This window comes from Seriola dumerili, unplaced genomic scaffold (assembly GCF_002260705.1).
Source record: "Seriola dumerili isolate Sdu_G_001 unplaced genomic scaffold, Sdu_1.0 BDQW01000230.1, whole genome shotgun sequence".
In the NCBI taxonomy this organism is placed as follows: Eukaryota; Metazoa; Chordata; class Actinopteri; order Carangiformes; family Carangidae; genus Seriola; species Seriola dumerili.
This window is the reverse complement of record NW_019174485.1, coordinates 4280617-4299518: the sequence shown is the minus strand read 5'-3', so window position 1 is coordinate 4299518 and position 18902 is coordinate 4280617. Positions and strand designations below refer to the sequence as shown.

General features: G+C 38.5%; 1 protein-coding gene across 1 annotated transcript in view; it reads left to right on the top strand.

The window, feature by feature from the left end:
* The window catches only part of LOC111229373 (zeta-sarcoglycan-like), a 145101-nt gene that overhangs the window by 42008 nt on the left and 84191 nt on the right, over positions 1-18902 (top strand). The window contains exon 2 of the mRNA XM_022755682.1: positions 6135-6236. Within this exon, the coding sequence (XP_022611403.1) occupies positions 6135-6236 (102 nt within the window). The remainder of the gene's footprint in view (positions 1-6134; positions 6237-18902) is intronic.

The window sequence follows — 18902 nt, the reverse complement described above, 5'->3', positions numbered from 1 at the left end:
CTTATAGGCTGTCCAATGTAAACATAAGCCTAAACACTATGGCTGCAGCTTTATTATTCATGGTACCAGCTGCATCAGACCCATTAAAACAGACTCTCCCAGATTTCCCAGATTTGGCTGAATTCACTGAGACATGTGCATCCATTTTGCCTGGTATGCCAAGCAAATCAAATTTTAAATTCAATATTTAATCAATAGTCAATGTCAATCCATCTTGCGTTAATAACATTCTGGCAGGACAGAGAAGAATCTATTTTTCCAGAGTTGTAAATGAACCTTGACTGAGAGACGAGATAATCTTTTCTGAGCGGCATTTAATAAACAAAATGCAAGGAAGTGGCTGGTAATCAAGACAGAGAGACACTACCCAGATAGGTTAGAGAGAGAGACAGACTAGAGAGAGATGCAAGCTAGCACCTTAATGTTAGCCTACTGTTATTTACTGACATCAAACTTGGAGAAGAGAGTTTAAATTTACCTTATTACTGCTTCCACTATTCACTCTCATGGTGCTCTTCTTCTATTTTTGTGACCAGATGGATAGCTCATCCTGTCATCAAAGTTGTAAACACCCAGCTGACACCCACTTTAACACGAGGGGGAGACAGGGTCCTAGGCAAAGTGTGTGGTGTGCGAATGGGCCCATCCAGCTCAGAAAAACATGCAGGTATCAATAGATGGAATTGATAAGCTCGGACTCTGATGGCTTGGACAATATGGAAGCAGTTCTCACATGGATCATGTTCTCGATTCCCGTCCCTAATGGAGTTCATGTTAAAATATGCATAAAGCTTTTGATTTCAGTTGTTTGCAAATCTTTGACTGTGCAGGGTGGGAGCACCAAATCATTTAAATTTTTGATCATGTCTTCTGAATCAGGATGATTTTGGTGATTGACATTACTTATGTAGATATTTTAAAATTAATTCAAAAGTTTTTTTTTTTCTTTTTTTTCACGAGTCTCTAAAAGACAATAGGATGAGGTGAGACAGATAGTCACAAGAGCAAATAGTATAGTGTGGAACAAATGCAGACTGACCACTAGCCTGAAGTAGGTTGCATGGAAGGTAAAACAGTCTCTAGTGAATGTAGCAATATAAAATATCTATTGACATTTAAATGAGAAAAGCCTGGATAGGGAGAGGGGGGGAGCCTGTGATTCAAAAATCTATATTTGTAGCAAAAGTAGACAAAAGTAAAAACAATATAAAGGCCTCCGCTTTCACCGAAAATTAACTAGAATGTAGACTAAAAAAACACAAATGAAAATGAAGTTAATATAAAGATTATGAAGCTATACAACAGATTTTAAGTATGAATCTTTTTTTTATGAGTCAACATTATAAGAGCATCTGCCCCTTGTTCAGGTCCTTGCTTACCCTGATAAATTCCATGTGGCTGAAACAAACATTCAGACATCAATTTGAGGTCATTTTGTAACTTTTAATTTGAATAATCGAAAGGTTTATTACCAGTTGTTGCTCAATTATAACTGCCATGAACGTCCCTTTCAACATGATTTCCAGAGTGTGCACATACCTGCAATAAGGCACATTACAACCTCTGATCTGTTTTCCAAAACTAATTTCACATTGAGAAAGAGATGGAGAGAGAGATGAACAGAAGTAGGATAAACAGATTCAGGGAGGGAGAGAGAGCTGAACAATGAGATAAATGAATGAATGGTGAGATTTACTTATTTTCTTCTTTTTGTTGAAGAATTCCCTTTTGTATTCTAGGCTTAGGCAATATTGTTCATGTACCATTCATGCCAATGATGCATAGTGGATTGAAAATGAAACAAAACAACAAAAAAACAAAAACAGGAGTGTGTGAGATACAGAGAAAGAGGGAGAGCTGTCATGTTCAATCAATCAGAATGAGGCTTCAGTGTTGGACAGTGGAGAGGTGAGGTAGAATAAAACCACCTGATTAAAATTAACATTATGGTCTTCATGTTTTTGGAATTGAGAGACAGAGAGTGGAGAGGGAAAGAGGAGGGGATTAGAGAGGCATTCCAGGGGTAAGTAGTGAGTATGAATGTGTTCGGACTGAGCTCATTCTGTATGTATGCCATTCTCCCTCTGCGTGTGTGTGCATGTTCTACTATAGTATGTGTTTCTTTATATGGATATATATACAAGTGTAGCTAGGTGTATGTGTGTGTGTGTGTGTGGTGTGGGTGTGGGTGTGTGTGTTCCAAGCAGTGACTAAGTTTGTGATTCTACAGCTCCTCAGGCTGTATTATAGCTTATTGAATGAGCTCCATGCTCCACTGTATATTCAGTGTAATGACTATAGATCTAACAACAACACTGGAAACCTCTGGCTGGTTTAACGTATCGATCTGACACACTTATCACTTCGCTATGCTCCAATTTGTAAGTATGTGTGTGTCTGTGGGTTACATATTGATGAATGTATGTGGTTAGTATTGGTGTTTTGTTAAAAAATCACATATTGGAATCGCGCTTGCCCACTTGCTTGATTACAGATTTGTAATAAAATGGATCAATGCTGATCATCTGTGGAGAAGGTGATAAACCCCTTCACACTGTCACCAGTAAGTTTACTCTGAAACCAACACAGAAATTTAAACCTTCATGAGGCATTAAAATCACAATCCAAGTCCACACAGGTCACACCAAACAACAATAACACACATACATGAAATGAGGTGAGGAATGAACGTTCATATTTCATGCAATCCATTTTTACTATAGAAACCTGGAAATAACATAACATAAATGACTTATTTACATACATACTCATAACACTTTTTTTCTATAATAAGGTCTAATACAAAAGCGATTGTTTTCTCAGTATTTATCCTGTTCCTGTTTTCTCATGTTGGAGATGAACCCTTTACTTACCTTAAGCATGATATGTATTTAACAAAACTCTTCTCATTTAACACTGAATTTGATTGGACTGTAGGAGTGAATATATGAAACTCACTCACTTCACTGCTTCGTCTTTCATATCGTTTAACTGTGAAAAAGTAGAACATTTTAATTAAAATAGTTTTTATAATCTTTTTTTTATTTTATTTTATTTTTTTTCCTTTTGATGTGTAGCTTGCTGGTCCACCCCCACACATAAATCTGTTCCCCCAGCTCCCCTTCACCACCACCACTGCCCAGCACTACAGGCATGTCAGTTGATGAGCTTGACTCTTTCTGATTTTGGTTCTTTTTCATGCCAGTGACAGTCATGGCCAGAGGCATTATGTTTTTGGTTTGTCTGTCCATCTGTCCGTCTGTCCCATTCTCATGAACACAAAATCTCAGTAACAACTTCAGGCAATTTCTTCAAATGTGGCACAAACGTTCCCTTGATGGTTACCAAGGATGAATGGATTAGAATTTGGTGGTCAAATGTCAAGGCCTCTGTGACAACACAAAACATGTTTTTGGCCATAACTCAAGAATCCATGCAGCAATTAACTACAACTATACTGGTTGTTGGAGGCATAAACCACGAGGCAATGTTTTTTTACTCCAGTTTCCTGTTTTATTCCTCTTTGATTTTTTCACTTCCCCATCTGTATTTCTTTTCCTCCTCTTCCTCTTTGCCTCATCCTCCCAATTTCTCTCTCACTGTCTCCTCTCTCTCGTGCCTTGAGTACATTTCCAATTTGAAAGGCTTTGTTGGTTTGTTGCACCTAAGAATTAATGATAATTCACTGCAGCACTCTGAACAGAATTCCTATCTTCATGGACAGTTTCATCAATATTTGTGAACATGAAAAGAAAGCTGGGAACCAGGGAAGCAAGACTAATTTGTTGTCATCGAGCGACACAGGCTGTGGGAGAGTTATTCCAATTGAAGGCTGAATTGGTTCAATCCACAGCGTTTGTTTGAGTTTTTACCCCCAAAAAGAACTCTATTTCACAGTTGCATTTTATTTTTTCTGAAAATGTTTGACCTGAGGCAACCAGGAACACACCTGTTATTTTCAGTAATATTTTCTCAATAATAGAAAGTTAAGAGGAATAAAAACAGCACTGGTACAATATGCTAACAAAAGGATTGTTGGTGGACATTTATATTTACTTTGTGTACAGTTTCCTCACATGATTTTCTCTTGCCATAGAACTGCCTTAGTTACTTATGATGTTATTTTATGGAAGTTTTTTTTTTTTTTTTTCTCCCCGACATATACTACAATACCCAGAAGCCTCACCAAACTCTGTCCAAGCCCACAGTCAGAGCAGCTGTTGCATTGCTATGCTCTCTGCACTGTCACTCTCCTAAGCATCAATTTGACATGGTGCAGTAGCTGCCTCTTTGCTCTGTAAGAGCCCCTACTATCCTAATACCCTGCATGGCTGTTCGAAAGGAATTCAATCTTACCATGTAAGTCTGATCCAACAATTTTTCAAGCATTCACTCGAGTAGAATCTGTAAAATTCTGCGCAACTGATCATAAACCGGCACAAAGCCATTTTTATCACAGGAAGCCGGCCAGCTGATCAGAAATAGTGCAGTAAAGCACACAGCCCAAATTTGTGCTTCACATTTAAATTTACACATTTCAAAGTCTGATACTCAAACTCAAACTAGTCCTTGCCATAGTAGTGGAACACAAATGTGTATATGCAGCATTGCACCAACCTGATAATTATTTTATATTTGATTTTCATTTTACATTACAACACAAATGGCATAAGGCATCATTCTTTTTTGGTAACTTCTAAGATGATTAATAAGGAAAGAAAGGTTATTTTTTTTTAGTAATTCAGTCATTGCAAAATGAAAGTAAAGGTCTAAAAACATGAATGCACATGTACTAAAAATGATCTAATTCAAAGGTAATATTTTAGTGTGCTGACCTTTGTTTGAAGCGGCTCCCCATAGAGAGCCAAAATCCTCCCCTCTTTCCCGAGCTAACCCCTGTTCCAATTGCTTCTATAACTCAGTGGGTTTTCTCAGCAGGGGTTTCTTGTCTTTCTGTCTCTCTGACAAGCTAAAATATGTTCCTGGGGCTTTCTGTCTGAATTGTAAGCTAAATAGTTACATAAAATTTCAGCACCTTGTCGTTTTGACAGAGATAAAACAGCTCTTTTGTTAGCATTTCAAAACTACAGCTCTCATGAGGCTTTGACAATAGGCCTTTTCTTTCTATGTTTTTGGTATGTAATAGTTACTGTATATATGATGCACCTTGAGTTTGAATAAATGTATTAATAATCACATGCTTGCATTAAAAATATATTCCTAATAGGCTGTTAAGAATGTTCTCTGTAAAACAGGATCCGGCTGTGGATGACCTGTGTAAGTACATGATATTCCCATCTAACATCAATATTACAATGCTCATCAATGACTAATGTTAATAAGTATCTACTGGGTATTTAGAGATCCTCAAAAGCTCTCAACACATTATAATTTGTATAAACCCAAGACCTTAAAAAGTGTAAATGTCTTTAATATTGACATCCAGGGTGATATTTAGTCAAGGCAAGTTTGGAAGATAAAGCAAATGAAACTAGACATATGCCATGAAATGTGTATTTTCATAATTTTAAGATGTGAATGGGACTAACAAAGTGTGGTCAAGATGAGTTATCATTGTTTTACAGGAAAAGGAAATACATGGATTTTGTTGTAATACTCACAAGCACTCAAAAATGTTTTCTTTTTACATATATTGGGCTTACAGTGTATTCTGAGTCTTTCATTTTTTGCACATTTTATTTTCCTGCAGATCTAATTTTAAATGGCTAAAATTAGCATTCTTGCAGTCAATCAATCTACACTCAAATGAGCCCTCAAATGTCTTTGAATGAGGCCATCTGGAACCTGAAGTTGCATAAACAAGTCATAACTACATACTTATATGAATAACTGATAACTTGGCAATTGTATCTTCCCACTGTTCTCTGCTTTATATGTGTGCATTACTATGAATGATATAATGGATCCCTTTGGGTAATAGATTTTTATATGTTCTATAAATATGACTAGTAGAAAACTCATCAGAAAGTAAATGAGTAAATGAATGAAGTAAATGAATGGTTTCTCACTCGGTGGCGATGAGGAAACAGTATATCCAGAAAATATTTTGATTATTTCATTTGTTCTCCAAATAACCACTGGATTTCTCTCTGTATGTGTCTTTGTCTTTTTAGGATGGTATGGGGAATCTGCGGGTGACAAAGGAAGGTGTCAGATTGGAGGGAGTGTCTGAATTCTTACTGCCTTTATACGTCAAAGAGATCCAGTCTCGTAGGGTAAGACTACACATCTGTGAGTGTGTGTGTGTGCGAATGTGCGTTTTTGTATGTCTGTGTCTCAAAAAATCATGCTGCACTGTAGAAGACAAACATATGCTTTGTACGACTATTCTTTGTGTGGTTTCATCCGTATGAGCTTTGATGTAAATGTAGTCGTCCTTTCAGTCAGTTCAGTCTTTTCAGGTTCAGCTGCTTTCATATTCTGTCAGTATATACTGTACTGTACTGTACTATATATTGTATTGCATGTGTCCTTGGTTAAGTCATACATTGAGGATGTATATACAGTGCATTCAGAACATATTCAGACCTTCCTTTTTGATCTGTGTCTCAACACAAACATGTCTCTGAACTCTGCAGGCAGTTCCTTCCTCCTCATGGCTTGGTTTTTGCTCTGATATGTGTTGTTAGCTGTGAGACCTTCTGTAGACAGGTGTGTTCCTTTCCAAATCATGACAAATCAGCTGAAATTACCACAGGTCAACTCAAATCAAGGTAAAGAAACATCTCAAAGATGGTCAAGAGAAATGGTAGGCACCTGAACTAAATGTCATATGTAGCAAAGAGTCTGAATACTTCTCTCAATGTGATATTTCAGTTTTTATTTTGAATACATTTGCAAAAATGCCTATGTGTATATGTGAGTCTGTGTTGTAGTGTGTGTGTGTGTGTATGTTTGTGTGTGTGTGTGTGTGTTTGTGTGTGTGTGTGTGTGTGTGTGTGTGTGTGTGTACAGCACTACTGTATGTTCCAACCCCTAAAACGAGCAGAAATCAGATGTTGTTCCCAGCTGTCTGGGTCTATTTGTTATGTATGTGACATATTATAGTGGTGCATAGTATCCAGCATATATCCAGCATCCTCTTCCATATCTTCATTTATCACACACAGAATCAGCATCGATCCTGTCAGCTGAGACTACATGGACACTATGTCACTCTATATTGGACACTGTGACACTGTGTGTATGTGTGTGTATGTTCATTTGTATTAATAGTAAGCAGGGGGGGATTGACTTTAATAGTGTCACACTGTCACAAACATATTGTGTGTGTGTGTGTGTGTGTGTGTGTGGAGGGAGTGGGATTTCAATTGGACATTAAGAGATTAATGGTGTGATGGAGTAGGCTAGAAAGATGACAATTGATAGACAGGATATTTATGAAAGATATAATACCCACGGTGTAAATTTCTACACACAGCATAACAGGCTTCTGTTGTGAGTTTTTCATCAATTTGAGTGGGTTTGGAAATTTTCTCAACAAAAGAGATATATTTTTTTACTCTTACAGTATAAAATCAAAGTCAGAACATGAATACTGTATATTATATACTCATCATATAATTATATATACTGTATATCATATACGCTCACCAAAGCAAGTCAGATACAGGTCAGGAGCTTCAGTTAATGTTCACATCAAACATCAGAATGGGGGAAAAATGTGATCTCTGTAACTTTGACCTTGGCAAGGTTGTTGGTGCAGGACAGGCTGCGTTGAGTGTTTCTGAAACTGCCGACCTCCTGGGATTTTCACACACAGTCTGTAGAGTCTATTTAGAATGTTGTTATAAACAAAAAACATCCAGTGAGCAGTAGTTCTGTGGAGAGAAAGACCTTGTTGATGAGAGAGGTCAGAGGAGAATGTCCACAGACAGGTTGGAGCTGACAGAAAGTCTACAGTAACTCGGATAACCACTCTTTACAGTGGTGAGCAGAAAAAGCATCTCAGAATGAAAAACACATTGAACCTTGAGGCAGGTGAAGTAAAACAGAAGAAGGTCGCGTCAGCTTCCACTCCTGTCACCCAAAACAGAAATCCAAGGCTGCAGTGGACACAGGCTCAGAAAAACTGGACAGTTGAAGAATGGAAAAAAATGCAGCCTGGTTTGATGAATTTGGATTTCTGCTGAGGCTGCAGATGGTAGGGTCAGAATTTGGCATCAAAAGCATGAATCCATGGACCCATCCTTCCTTGTGTCAACAATCCAGGCTGGTGGTGGTTTAATGGTGCAGTGAATGTTTTCTTTCTTCTTCCTTTCTTTGGGTCCATAAATACCAGTCAATCATGGTTTGAATGACAAAGCCTATCAGTGTATTATTACTGCCCCTGGGGCTACTTCAAGCATCATAATGCACCATGTCACAAAGCAGAAGTCCTCTCCAACTAGTTTCATGATCATGACAGTGTTCAGTGAACTTCAGTGGCCTCCCTAGTTACCAGAACTGAATCCAACAGAACACCTCTGGGATGTGGTAGAACAGGAGATTGGCAGCATGAATGTGCAGCTGACAGATCTGCAGAAATGACGTGATGCAATCACGTCAACATGAAGCAGAATCTTAAAGGAATGTTTCCAACATCTTGTGGAATCTGTACCACAGAGAATTGAGGCTGTTTTTGTGAGCAAAGGAGGCCCTACCCAGTATTAGTATGGTGTTCTCAAGAAAGTGCTCGGTTAGTGTGTGGTTTATGACTGTAGTCAGAAATACAGACTAGAGAAAACTAGAATAAGTAGCGGCAAGGAAAAGAAAAGAGAGGAATAATACCAGGAGGAATGTGGAGATATACTGTATGTATGATGTACTGAGATACAACATATAGAGCATGCGAGAACATACTGATATAAAAGAACAGGAGGATGTTTAAGATTAAAACGCAATGAGAGAGAGAAAAATAAGTGGAGCAAAACAATAAAAGAAAGAATTGAGGAAAAGAGGTGGAGAGACATGATCAGCAGTTATGAGAAGGAATGAAGTGGGACAAAAGGTGTTGTAGTATAAGTGAAGGATGATGAGGAGAAAAAAGTAATTATGGAAGAGAAGAGTGATAAGAGGAAGAGTAGAAAGAGGCATCTAAGAGGAGATAACAGTATCACAAACGATTGTGTAGACAAGGTTATGAGTGGAATAGATAAGTGAGAAATGGCTTCAAACTCAGATCTCTAAAAATGTTGCTTACATTTTATACTTCTTTACTGGACAATGGAGGGCAGTGGAAAAGGCTGAGATGCCACAAAAAAGGTTTTCAGCAGGATTTGCAAAGAGCTATCAAGAGTACTTGTATACTGTGGATGCAGCTCCTCCTCTTTTTCAAGTGCTGCATAAATCAGGTTTTCACTACCTCGGCTGTTGCTGCTTTGTTATTTTTCCCTATTCTGGTTTGTTTTTGGCACATTTTGTACATTTTCTTCACGTTGAAGATATGCCAGTCAAATTCCTGTAATCGCCCTCACTAGTCAGACATACATAACAGTTCAACTGTAAGAAAAATACAATGTGAAACATGTTGGGATTCAAGCTCCCAAATATATCTAACACAATGTGCAACTGTGCTTTTCAATATATTGAATCAAATGAATCGTTTAATTGTAAAACAAAAATAATTTTTATAAAATTAACTTTAATCAAATGAGTTTGTCTGCACATTCCGGTGTCACTGACATTAATGGTATGTTCATGTAGGAATCATCTCTCACTAAACAGTTATTACTCAGGGAACATAAATACAGAGTCACACTCACAGCAACATGATTAAACAAAAGTCAATTTCATCCCAGTGCATTGTTTGCAAGATAGCAGTAAATAATACAGTGGCTTGCAAAAGTATTCATACCCCTTGAACTTTTCCACATTTTTTCACATTACAACCACAAACCTAAATGTATTTTATTGGGATTTTATGTGATAGACCAACACAAAGTGGCGCATAATTGTGAAGTGGAAGGAAAATTCTACATGATTTTCAATTTTTTTTAACAAATAAAAAAATGAAAAGTGTGGCGTCCAAAGGAATTCAGCCCCCTTTACTCTGATATCCCTAAATAAAATCCAGTGCAACCAATTGCCTTCAGAAGTCACATAATTAGTAAATCGAGTCCACCTGTGTGTAATGTAATCTCAGTATAAATACAGCTGTTCTGTGATGGCCTCGGAGGTTTGTTAGAAAATATTAGGGAACAAACAGCATCATGAAGCCCGAGGAACAAACCAGACAGGTCGGGGATAAAGTTGTGGAGAAGTTTAAAGCAGGGTTAGGTTATAAAAAAATATCCCAAGGTTTGAACATCTCACAGAGTACTGTTCAATCCATCATCCGAAAATGGAAAGAGTATGGCACAACTGCAAACCTACCAAGACATGGCCGTCCACCTAAACTGACAGGCCGGACAAGGAGAGCAATGATCAGAGAAGCAGACAAGAGGCCCATGGTAACTCTGGAGGAGCTGCAGAGATCCGCAGCTCAGGTGGGAGAATCTGTCCACAGGCCAACTATTAGTCATGCACTCCACAAATCAGGCCTTTATGGAAGAGTGGCAAGATGAAAACCATTGTTGAAACAAAGCCATAAGAAGTCCTGTTTGCAGTTTGCCACAAGCCATGTGGGGGACACAGCAAACATGTGGAGGAAGGTGCTCTGGTCAGATGAGACCAAAATTGAATTTTTTGGCCTAAATGCAAAACGCTATGTGTGGCGGCAAACCAACACTGCACATCACCCTGAACACACCATCCCCACCGTGAAACATGGTGGTGGCAGCATCATGTTGTGGGGATGCTTTTCTTCAGCAGGGACAGGGAAGCTGGTCAGAGTTGATGGGAAGATGGATGGAGCCAAATACAGGGCAATCTTGGAAGAAAACCTGTTAGAGTCTGCAAAAGACTTGAGACCGGGGCGGAGGTTCACCTTCCAGCAGGACAACGACCCTAAACATACAGCCAGAGCTACAATGGAATGGTTTAGATCAAAGCATATTCATGTGTTAGAATGGCCCAGTCAAAGTCCAGACCTAAATCCAATTGAGAATCTCTAGCAAGACTTGAAAATTGCTGTTAACAGATGCTCTCCATCCAATCTGACTGAGCTTGAGCTATTTTGCAAAGAAGAATGGGCAAAAATTTCAGTCTCTAGATGTGCAAAGCTTGTACAGACATACCCCAAAAGACTTGCAGCTGTAATTGCAGCGAAAGGTGGTTCTACAAAGTATTGACTCAGGGGGGCTGAATACTTTTGCACGCCAAAAAACAAAATGATATAAATGTAATAAACTTTTTTCATGTTTCTATTAATTTTTCAATTCATTATACTGGCTTTTTCTTCAACAGTCAAATCATCTCTTAAATGAAATACCTTTTATTTATATAGCCTTTCATAAGTGTCCATGATCTAAGCCATTATCTCTATAAAGCCCCTGCAGGGCTGATACCACACGTTCCATCATTATCAGGTCTATGAAGTTCTCTAGCCAGTAAGTCAAACGAAAACAATTTGGCTTCCTTACTTTCCACATCATAAGGATGATCTGAAAGAAAAGGAAAGCCACTTGTATCAAGCGTTGTGTTACAGCAGATTTAACTCCATCCATTTTAACTCCCAACAAACACACTTTAGGGCATAAAGATGCATCCACATTTGATATTAAACATAACATATTTTGCACTCTCTCCACACCACTTCTCCCATAACGAACATGAATTGCATATTTCTTTTGGATTATCTTTGATAATCAACATGAAAAAACTAATAATTTGATTTTTAATGTTTGTGTTAACTTTTGTACAATACCACAAAGAAAAAAGGGACATTTGTTTTTTACTCTCATGAACAATTTTCTGTTCCAGGCATATCCAACCGCCAACCTCACACTGTTCATTTTTGACCCATAGGGCCAAATAGTATGTATATATTTTGATTATCCCCAGCCCCCCTTTATTTCTATGCATTGGTTTTTAGTTTTACATTTAGTTTTTTGAGATAGATTCTTGACATGTTTTCACTTTTACTCATTATGTGTGTCTGAGCGTACATTAATGAGCAAAAAAAGGCAATTTTATCAATTTACAACTAAATCTACAACACAGTATATGTGCAGTGTGTATATATGTGTATTTTTACACATTGCAGTTTTGTGTCCTGTAAAAGCTTTACACTGTGTGATAACAGTGTAATCCGTTTATGCACACTCTTTGTGTATGTGTGTATGTCAGTGTGTGATTGTCAACCATTGTGTTTGCAAGTCTGTGTATGTGGGTTGTATGCACCTGTAAGTATCTGTTGATATGTTTCCATTCATGCTTTATTTTTTATACTTTATTTTGAGCAGATATAAATGTTTTGTGTCTGTGAGGAAGCCAATGCATACTTGTGTATGTGCAGGTTTGTGTGCATTTGAGTGTATATGTGAGGCACTGCTTATCTTGCTTCATGAAAGCAAACAGCAGGTTGCCCTCACATTTTCTAAACAGCAGGCATGCTCTCATTTTGATATTGACAGTCATCGCGCTTTTACTGTGAAGTGTGGTTGTGGTGGGGTGTTGGGGGGGGGGCATGCTGAATCAGAAATATCCACTAAACTCCCTGAGGATACAGCAGTCTACTGCTTGTTTTGTGAAGAGATATGCTGTTGAGAAGTGTGGAGACAAAAGACAGAACTACAGAGAAGAAATGGGAAAGAAAAAATAGTGACTATGCAGAAAAATAAAGGTTGTAAAAAGGTAAATCAAAGAGAATACCGCAAGGTCAATACATTAAACTACAAATATCCATGCACCAAACGTCATCTGCTTGGCTGCACAACTAATTGTATTCAGATCACAATTCAGACAGCAACATGAAACATATGCAAAATCCAATATGAGTTAGCTGTCATGCAAATGTCCAGACGATGCCCATTACATGACCACACAAGCATCCATAACATACAGTAGACCTCATACAATGGCCCACCCAACAAGCTCCCATACGGACAAAGACAACACAGAGCCAAAGTCGCTTCATTCAGCCCTTATGTAGGACCACCATATGATATCTGATGGTCCTGAGTGGCTACTTGAGTGAAGCACCCTTTCCTGGCATGTTATGCTCATTCATTTCTACATATCGACTTAAAGATCTGGCCAGAGTTTTAGTTTATAATGTTAAAAAAATGAACTAACACTGTCATGCCATGACTCAGACCTCCATCTGTTGTATTACAGAGATATCTACTGACATCAGTATGCTAACAAACTAGGCCCGACCCTTCCCGTGTTGTAATACCACTTTATGACACTAGATACTGTGTGAGTCAGTGTAGCGTCTAGTCTGCCCTCAGCCTACAAAGAAGAACAGCTTCCTCCAGAGCTTGAAGTTATGCTCCAGCTCCCGACTAGCATCACAGAAATGCAGAGATGCTCCTAGAAAGCTATCTTCATCTGTATCCCAAAGGATTGCTCCTGACAAGAAACCTCGTTCAACGGCAAAGAAAAGAAGAAAAACACGAGTAAATCTTGGTGTGGCTCTCCATCGCTGGAGACGGCACTTGGCGAGTAAAGAGATGCGGTTTGATGCCTAGCTCACAACTTTTCTTTTAGACTGGTGAGTAACATCTATTTTCATCCTGCTCCACTCTGCACTACTTGTCTATATTATATAGATTATATCAGACCCACAGTGTATACATGTTCATACTGCTGATTCATAATAATGAATATTTATACCACAGTTATACCCCTACAGTATATATGTATTTTTACCACTCTCTATTGTTTATTGGTGTATATAGTATATATATATAGTGTGTACATTGAATTCTTATCATACCTCATACATTTCATGATATTCACACTGTTACTTGTGTTCAAATTGTGTCTATCTCAGCATATTAATGTCAATATTCATACTGTATTTATGTTAGCATATTCATATCTACCCTTACTATTTATTATACACACACAACAGACCTAACAGGTTTGAATATAGAGAACTTGTATGATCCAAATACATGCCTATCACATGTTTGTCTGTCTCAGGACCAATTCCAGTCCAGTCATCCCCAGTGGTGGACCAACACCTGCTTTTTCTTGTGCGTCTGGCCTCATCATCTACGACCACATTACAGTAACACCTTGAAGTATTATCACTGCACAAAACACATATTGTCTATACTGTGATCTTTTGTACATCCAGCTCAGCAGGAGTTTTGTCATTCTAAAACACTTTTGTATATATAGTATTTTTTCGTAGAATCTTTTTCATAGTTTTATTTTATATCATTGCAGTATATGCATCTATGCATATTTATATTTTTGACTGTTGCAGTATTTTACCTTTTTATTGTTATTTCCTAAAAATACTTTAATTGGATACTGCTCCAAACACCAAGCCAAATATCTTGAAATTGATAACCTACCTGGCAATAAACCTTACTTTCTGCTTCTGCCTTTGTGATGATTTCAAAATAACAATATGTGGAAAACGATGGATGAATGGGAAAAAGACTATGTAGCACCTTGGATTTATCATGGACTCTGTTGCATTTAATCAAATGCACATCACAATAGGTCATGTTTTACATGTTACTTATGCTTGACATGAACTTGAAATTGGCAATCAAGTGTTACTGTTATTAATTACTTTAAGGTGACAAGCATGAGCTAAATTGTTGAGTACCACAACACCACAAGTGTTAATAATTAACTCACCGGATATTAGATATTTACATCAGAAGACACAGAAAGAAACAGATTCATGAAAAGAAACAATGTGTTTTGTTAGTTCCTAGAGCTTTTGGTGAAGTGTTATGGCCTGCGGTGGTATATTTTAAAATGTGAAAATGACTTAAGCGTCTTAACCACATGTCAGTCATCTAACCAAAAACCCATTTAAAAAAAACCATAGATGGGGGAACCGGTAGTGCTAAAATGCTAACTAATTTCCGGGGTTTACTCATTTCTGCAGCACTCTATAGGCTTACAGCTACACCAGAAAATAGTAACAGGGATACACACGAACAACTCGCTGAAATGACACCATGTCATTAGCCAAGACAATGTTGAGAAAAAGAGGGAGACAAACACACTCAGCAAACAAAAGAGGATCCCTTGTGCCTGGACAACTGCAGGAGGTAAGAGTACTATAACATGGACAGTGATAGAGAGGTGGGAAAGAGACATACTGACAGAAAATGGGAAGAGGAAGAGAAACCTAGGAAGGAAGGGATGGGAGAGTAGAGATGATGGATGGAGAGAATAGAAAAGATGGATGCAATGTTTTCATGCTTGATGCAGTAAAGAGGAGACTGAGGTTAAATTTGGTTTTCAGACATTCATACTTTCATTGATGAAGAGGTAAACAAGACTAGTAAGCTTCAACTTAAAGCGTGTTGTGTTGAAGTGGTTACCAAACTTCTTCTGTTGGACCTCCCTTTTGGGGATGAAGATACTGCTATGGCCCAGTCAGACATTTTAGGTTTTATAAGATTTTATAATCAAGAAAAAGTAAAAAAAAATATATTTTTTAAACCATCTTCAACCATCTTGGTAATTGCTTATGTTTTATCTTATTTAGAAAGGATAACCAAACGTTTTCGAAGCATCCCAGTTTAGGATGTTAACATCCGTCTGCCAATCAGTTTCAGCTATTCTCTGTTTTCACTGAATAATTGCAGTAACAGAAAACAGGATTACTCTTTTTCACATTGGAACTTATGCCACTTTCATGCTACTTAGTATGACTTGTGCTATGGTGCTCCCATGTGCTATGATTTCCAAAAATGTGGTAAACTCTATTCTGAAAGGGAAGTGTGGTACGTTAGGTAGGTTTACTCTTTACTATGTGACCAGTTTGGTGTCCCTATCAAAAAAGTGTAAGTGCACTTTAATAACTAAGGTTTAAGCTCTCTTTAATTTAAATTTTGAGGAAATAAATTTTAGGATATAAAGAGCTGTAGGAGAGGATGAAGATGACACCCCTCCCACGCAGATGTATTATGCCTTATTCAAAAACATCACATATACACACATGCACATTTAGCATAATCGGGGCCATCCCCCAGCAGCGCATTGTGGGAGAGGTAAATGGAACATTGTGACTCCCAGAGAGAGCTAAATACAGAACGCTGCATATAAACCACACACTAACAACAGCAACAACAACAACAGCAACGACACACTGAGAAATTAGATTGGCTGGGTGGGAGGGAGGGAAAAAGACAGGGTGAGAGAAAGATAACTGTGGAGAAGAGGTAAAGGGGGAAAAACAACAAAAAAAGGAGGTTGGAAGGAAATAAAGGGGTCAGAGAGAGGCAAACAGACCTAAACAGTTAGCAGAGAATGTGTGAATACAATAAAAGGAGAGAAAAATAAAGGAAAATGAAAAGGGCTGAGAGACAGAGAAACTAAGACAGGTTAACACCCCAATATGTGCCATTAATGTGCCAGAGTTGTGATTGTGTATCACATTTTTTACATGATGGCCTTAATTTCCATATCTGCTGGAAGGGTCAAATGGGTTAATTACGGTCTTGTTTTGTTTTGTTTTGTTTTGCTATACCTATACCTACCTTGAAAGGTAAATTGATATTACTGTGTACTTTGAGTGTGAGGTCAAATAAATCGACATTGTTGGTAATTTTGGCACGGCAAACCTTTGCTGCAAACATGCTTTGATTTGTTTTTAAGTAAGTTCTGATTATGTGTTCAGAGTTTTTTTTTTTTTTTTTTGCTGATAACTCCTACATTTGTGTGTGTGGGTGTGTGCAATCGTGTGTGTGTTTACAGGTCATAATAACAAACAGTGCATAAAAGATCAAATCTATAATACAGAGTTTATTTAACAACCAGAGCATAACTTGCACAGTCGTCACTAAATCCCAGTGCTTGGGTAAGGCACTGAACAGGATGGGGAGAGAGAGTTGTCTCAGGCACCCATCAAGCAAAGACATAATAGGTAGTAGGAAGGAGTCGCTTGAGCACTTGGCAGCAAGGCAACAGATCATCTGGCAAGGAAGCACTGCAAGGCAACAGCCAGGAACTGTAAGGCACCGGAGAAGCACAGAAAAGTACTCAGCGGGCATTTGGAGGCACCAGGGAAGCTTTGAGAGACACATGACCTGGAGCAAAGACTGTGTGGGTACTGTATAAAGCTGTAAAGCAGCCAAAATCTTTGCCAGCCCTGGGAGCAACATCACAAGCCAGGACTTGGAAGATATCAGACACAGCACACTAGATGCGGTCGGACAATAAATGTAGAGCCACATGGCGTAGGACAGATGAGTCACATTCAAGGTACACATTGTGGACAGATCAATTGTAGCAAATGTGGCAGAGATCAACAAAAATGTGTGGATGCAAAATTAACAGGCTGGGCTAAAGGCACTTCACTGATTGATCTTACAGGCTCGTTGATCAACAGGCAGGTTTGAATTAGGTGAACAAACAGATTTGGTAGGCTGGATGAGCAACTGCCAGTGAGAACACATTTCACGCATATACAGTAGCAGTTAAGCAGAAATGACTTGAACATTTGGGCACAACAAATCCTCCAAATGACATGACAGAATGTAACCCGGGTTAATAAGATAATAGCATTTGCCTTTACCTTCCGAGATTGTTTTATGGAAAAATCATGTTTCATCTATGTTTAGATAAGTATTTCGCCATGGTTAGGGGACCTTGGTCAGGAAATGATCATGGTCATGCTCTGGAAAAAAACAACAACATTGACTGTCGGCTGGAAAGTCTGATGCTGTCACTTGTCTTAGGAGGACAATCTGCTTTATATTTGATGAGAATCAGCAAATAACCTGTTCAGACAGGTGGCTGCTGACAGTTTGTCACTTGAAAAAAGAGGAGGGTAATTCACTGCCACCTGGTGGACAGGTATGGTATGATATAGCTCTGTTTGGACGCTGTACTTGAATTTCAGCATGTTTTGAGTACTGTTTTTCTTCTCTCTCCTTGTCTTACAGTCTGTATATATGCGGAATATACATAGTATATGTACTGCATTTAAAAGTATACATTTACTTGGAAGATGATTCCATTGTAACCTAGAGGGATTATCATTAGAGCAGCAGAATTATTTCACGGTGTGTAGGTGTATTTTAAAGGCATGCTGTGGATGCAACGTTCACTCTGTATCTCACCCTCTCCTCTCTATTCCCACAAAGGCCTGTCTTTAGTGACACGCATGAGCGCACACATTCACATACACACACAAACACCGACTCTTGCCACTAGGTCCTATAATTGTCCCCACAGGGACCCCATGAGGACCTATCACCGCCACAGGAGGCACAAAGAAAACTTCTGTCCCTCTTTTTGATTTGACTTTTCTTTTTATGCCGATCGTTTCCCTTTTATTAGGCCTTTTCTTCCTCCACCCTATGTCTATGACATTTCTTTCTATGTACTGCCTTCTCTCTGTGTCGTGTTTGTTCTCTTTCTCTCTCTCCCCTGTAGTGCTGCCTGCTCTCTGGAGAGAGGCCTAGTTGTGTGCAATAGACTGCCTGGGTAAGGGTTTCACTTCCTGGGGAGGAAAAAAATTCCCTGGTGCACACAGTCTTGATAGGATAGATATATGCATGTAACATGAGTGAGGCAAGGTATAAAAGAAGGCATGTCTTAGTAGGTGGAGCCCATTAAAAGGATAATTAAAACGGTCAAAGAGATCTGTAAGATTGAAAAAAAAAAAAATGTATGAAACATAATGAAAAAGTTCAAAGGAACAAAGATTGAAGAACTCCTCATCCATATCGTGCACTGCAGCTTCAAGGAAGACTGGAAAATGTGGGGGGTGGGTAAAGGTAGGAGGATGCCATAACTTCATTTTTGCTGTTTGTCAGTTTTAGATTTATTATTCCCTCTCTCTGGCTCATACTTTCTCTGTGCTTCTCCTCTGG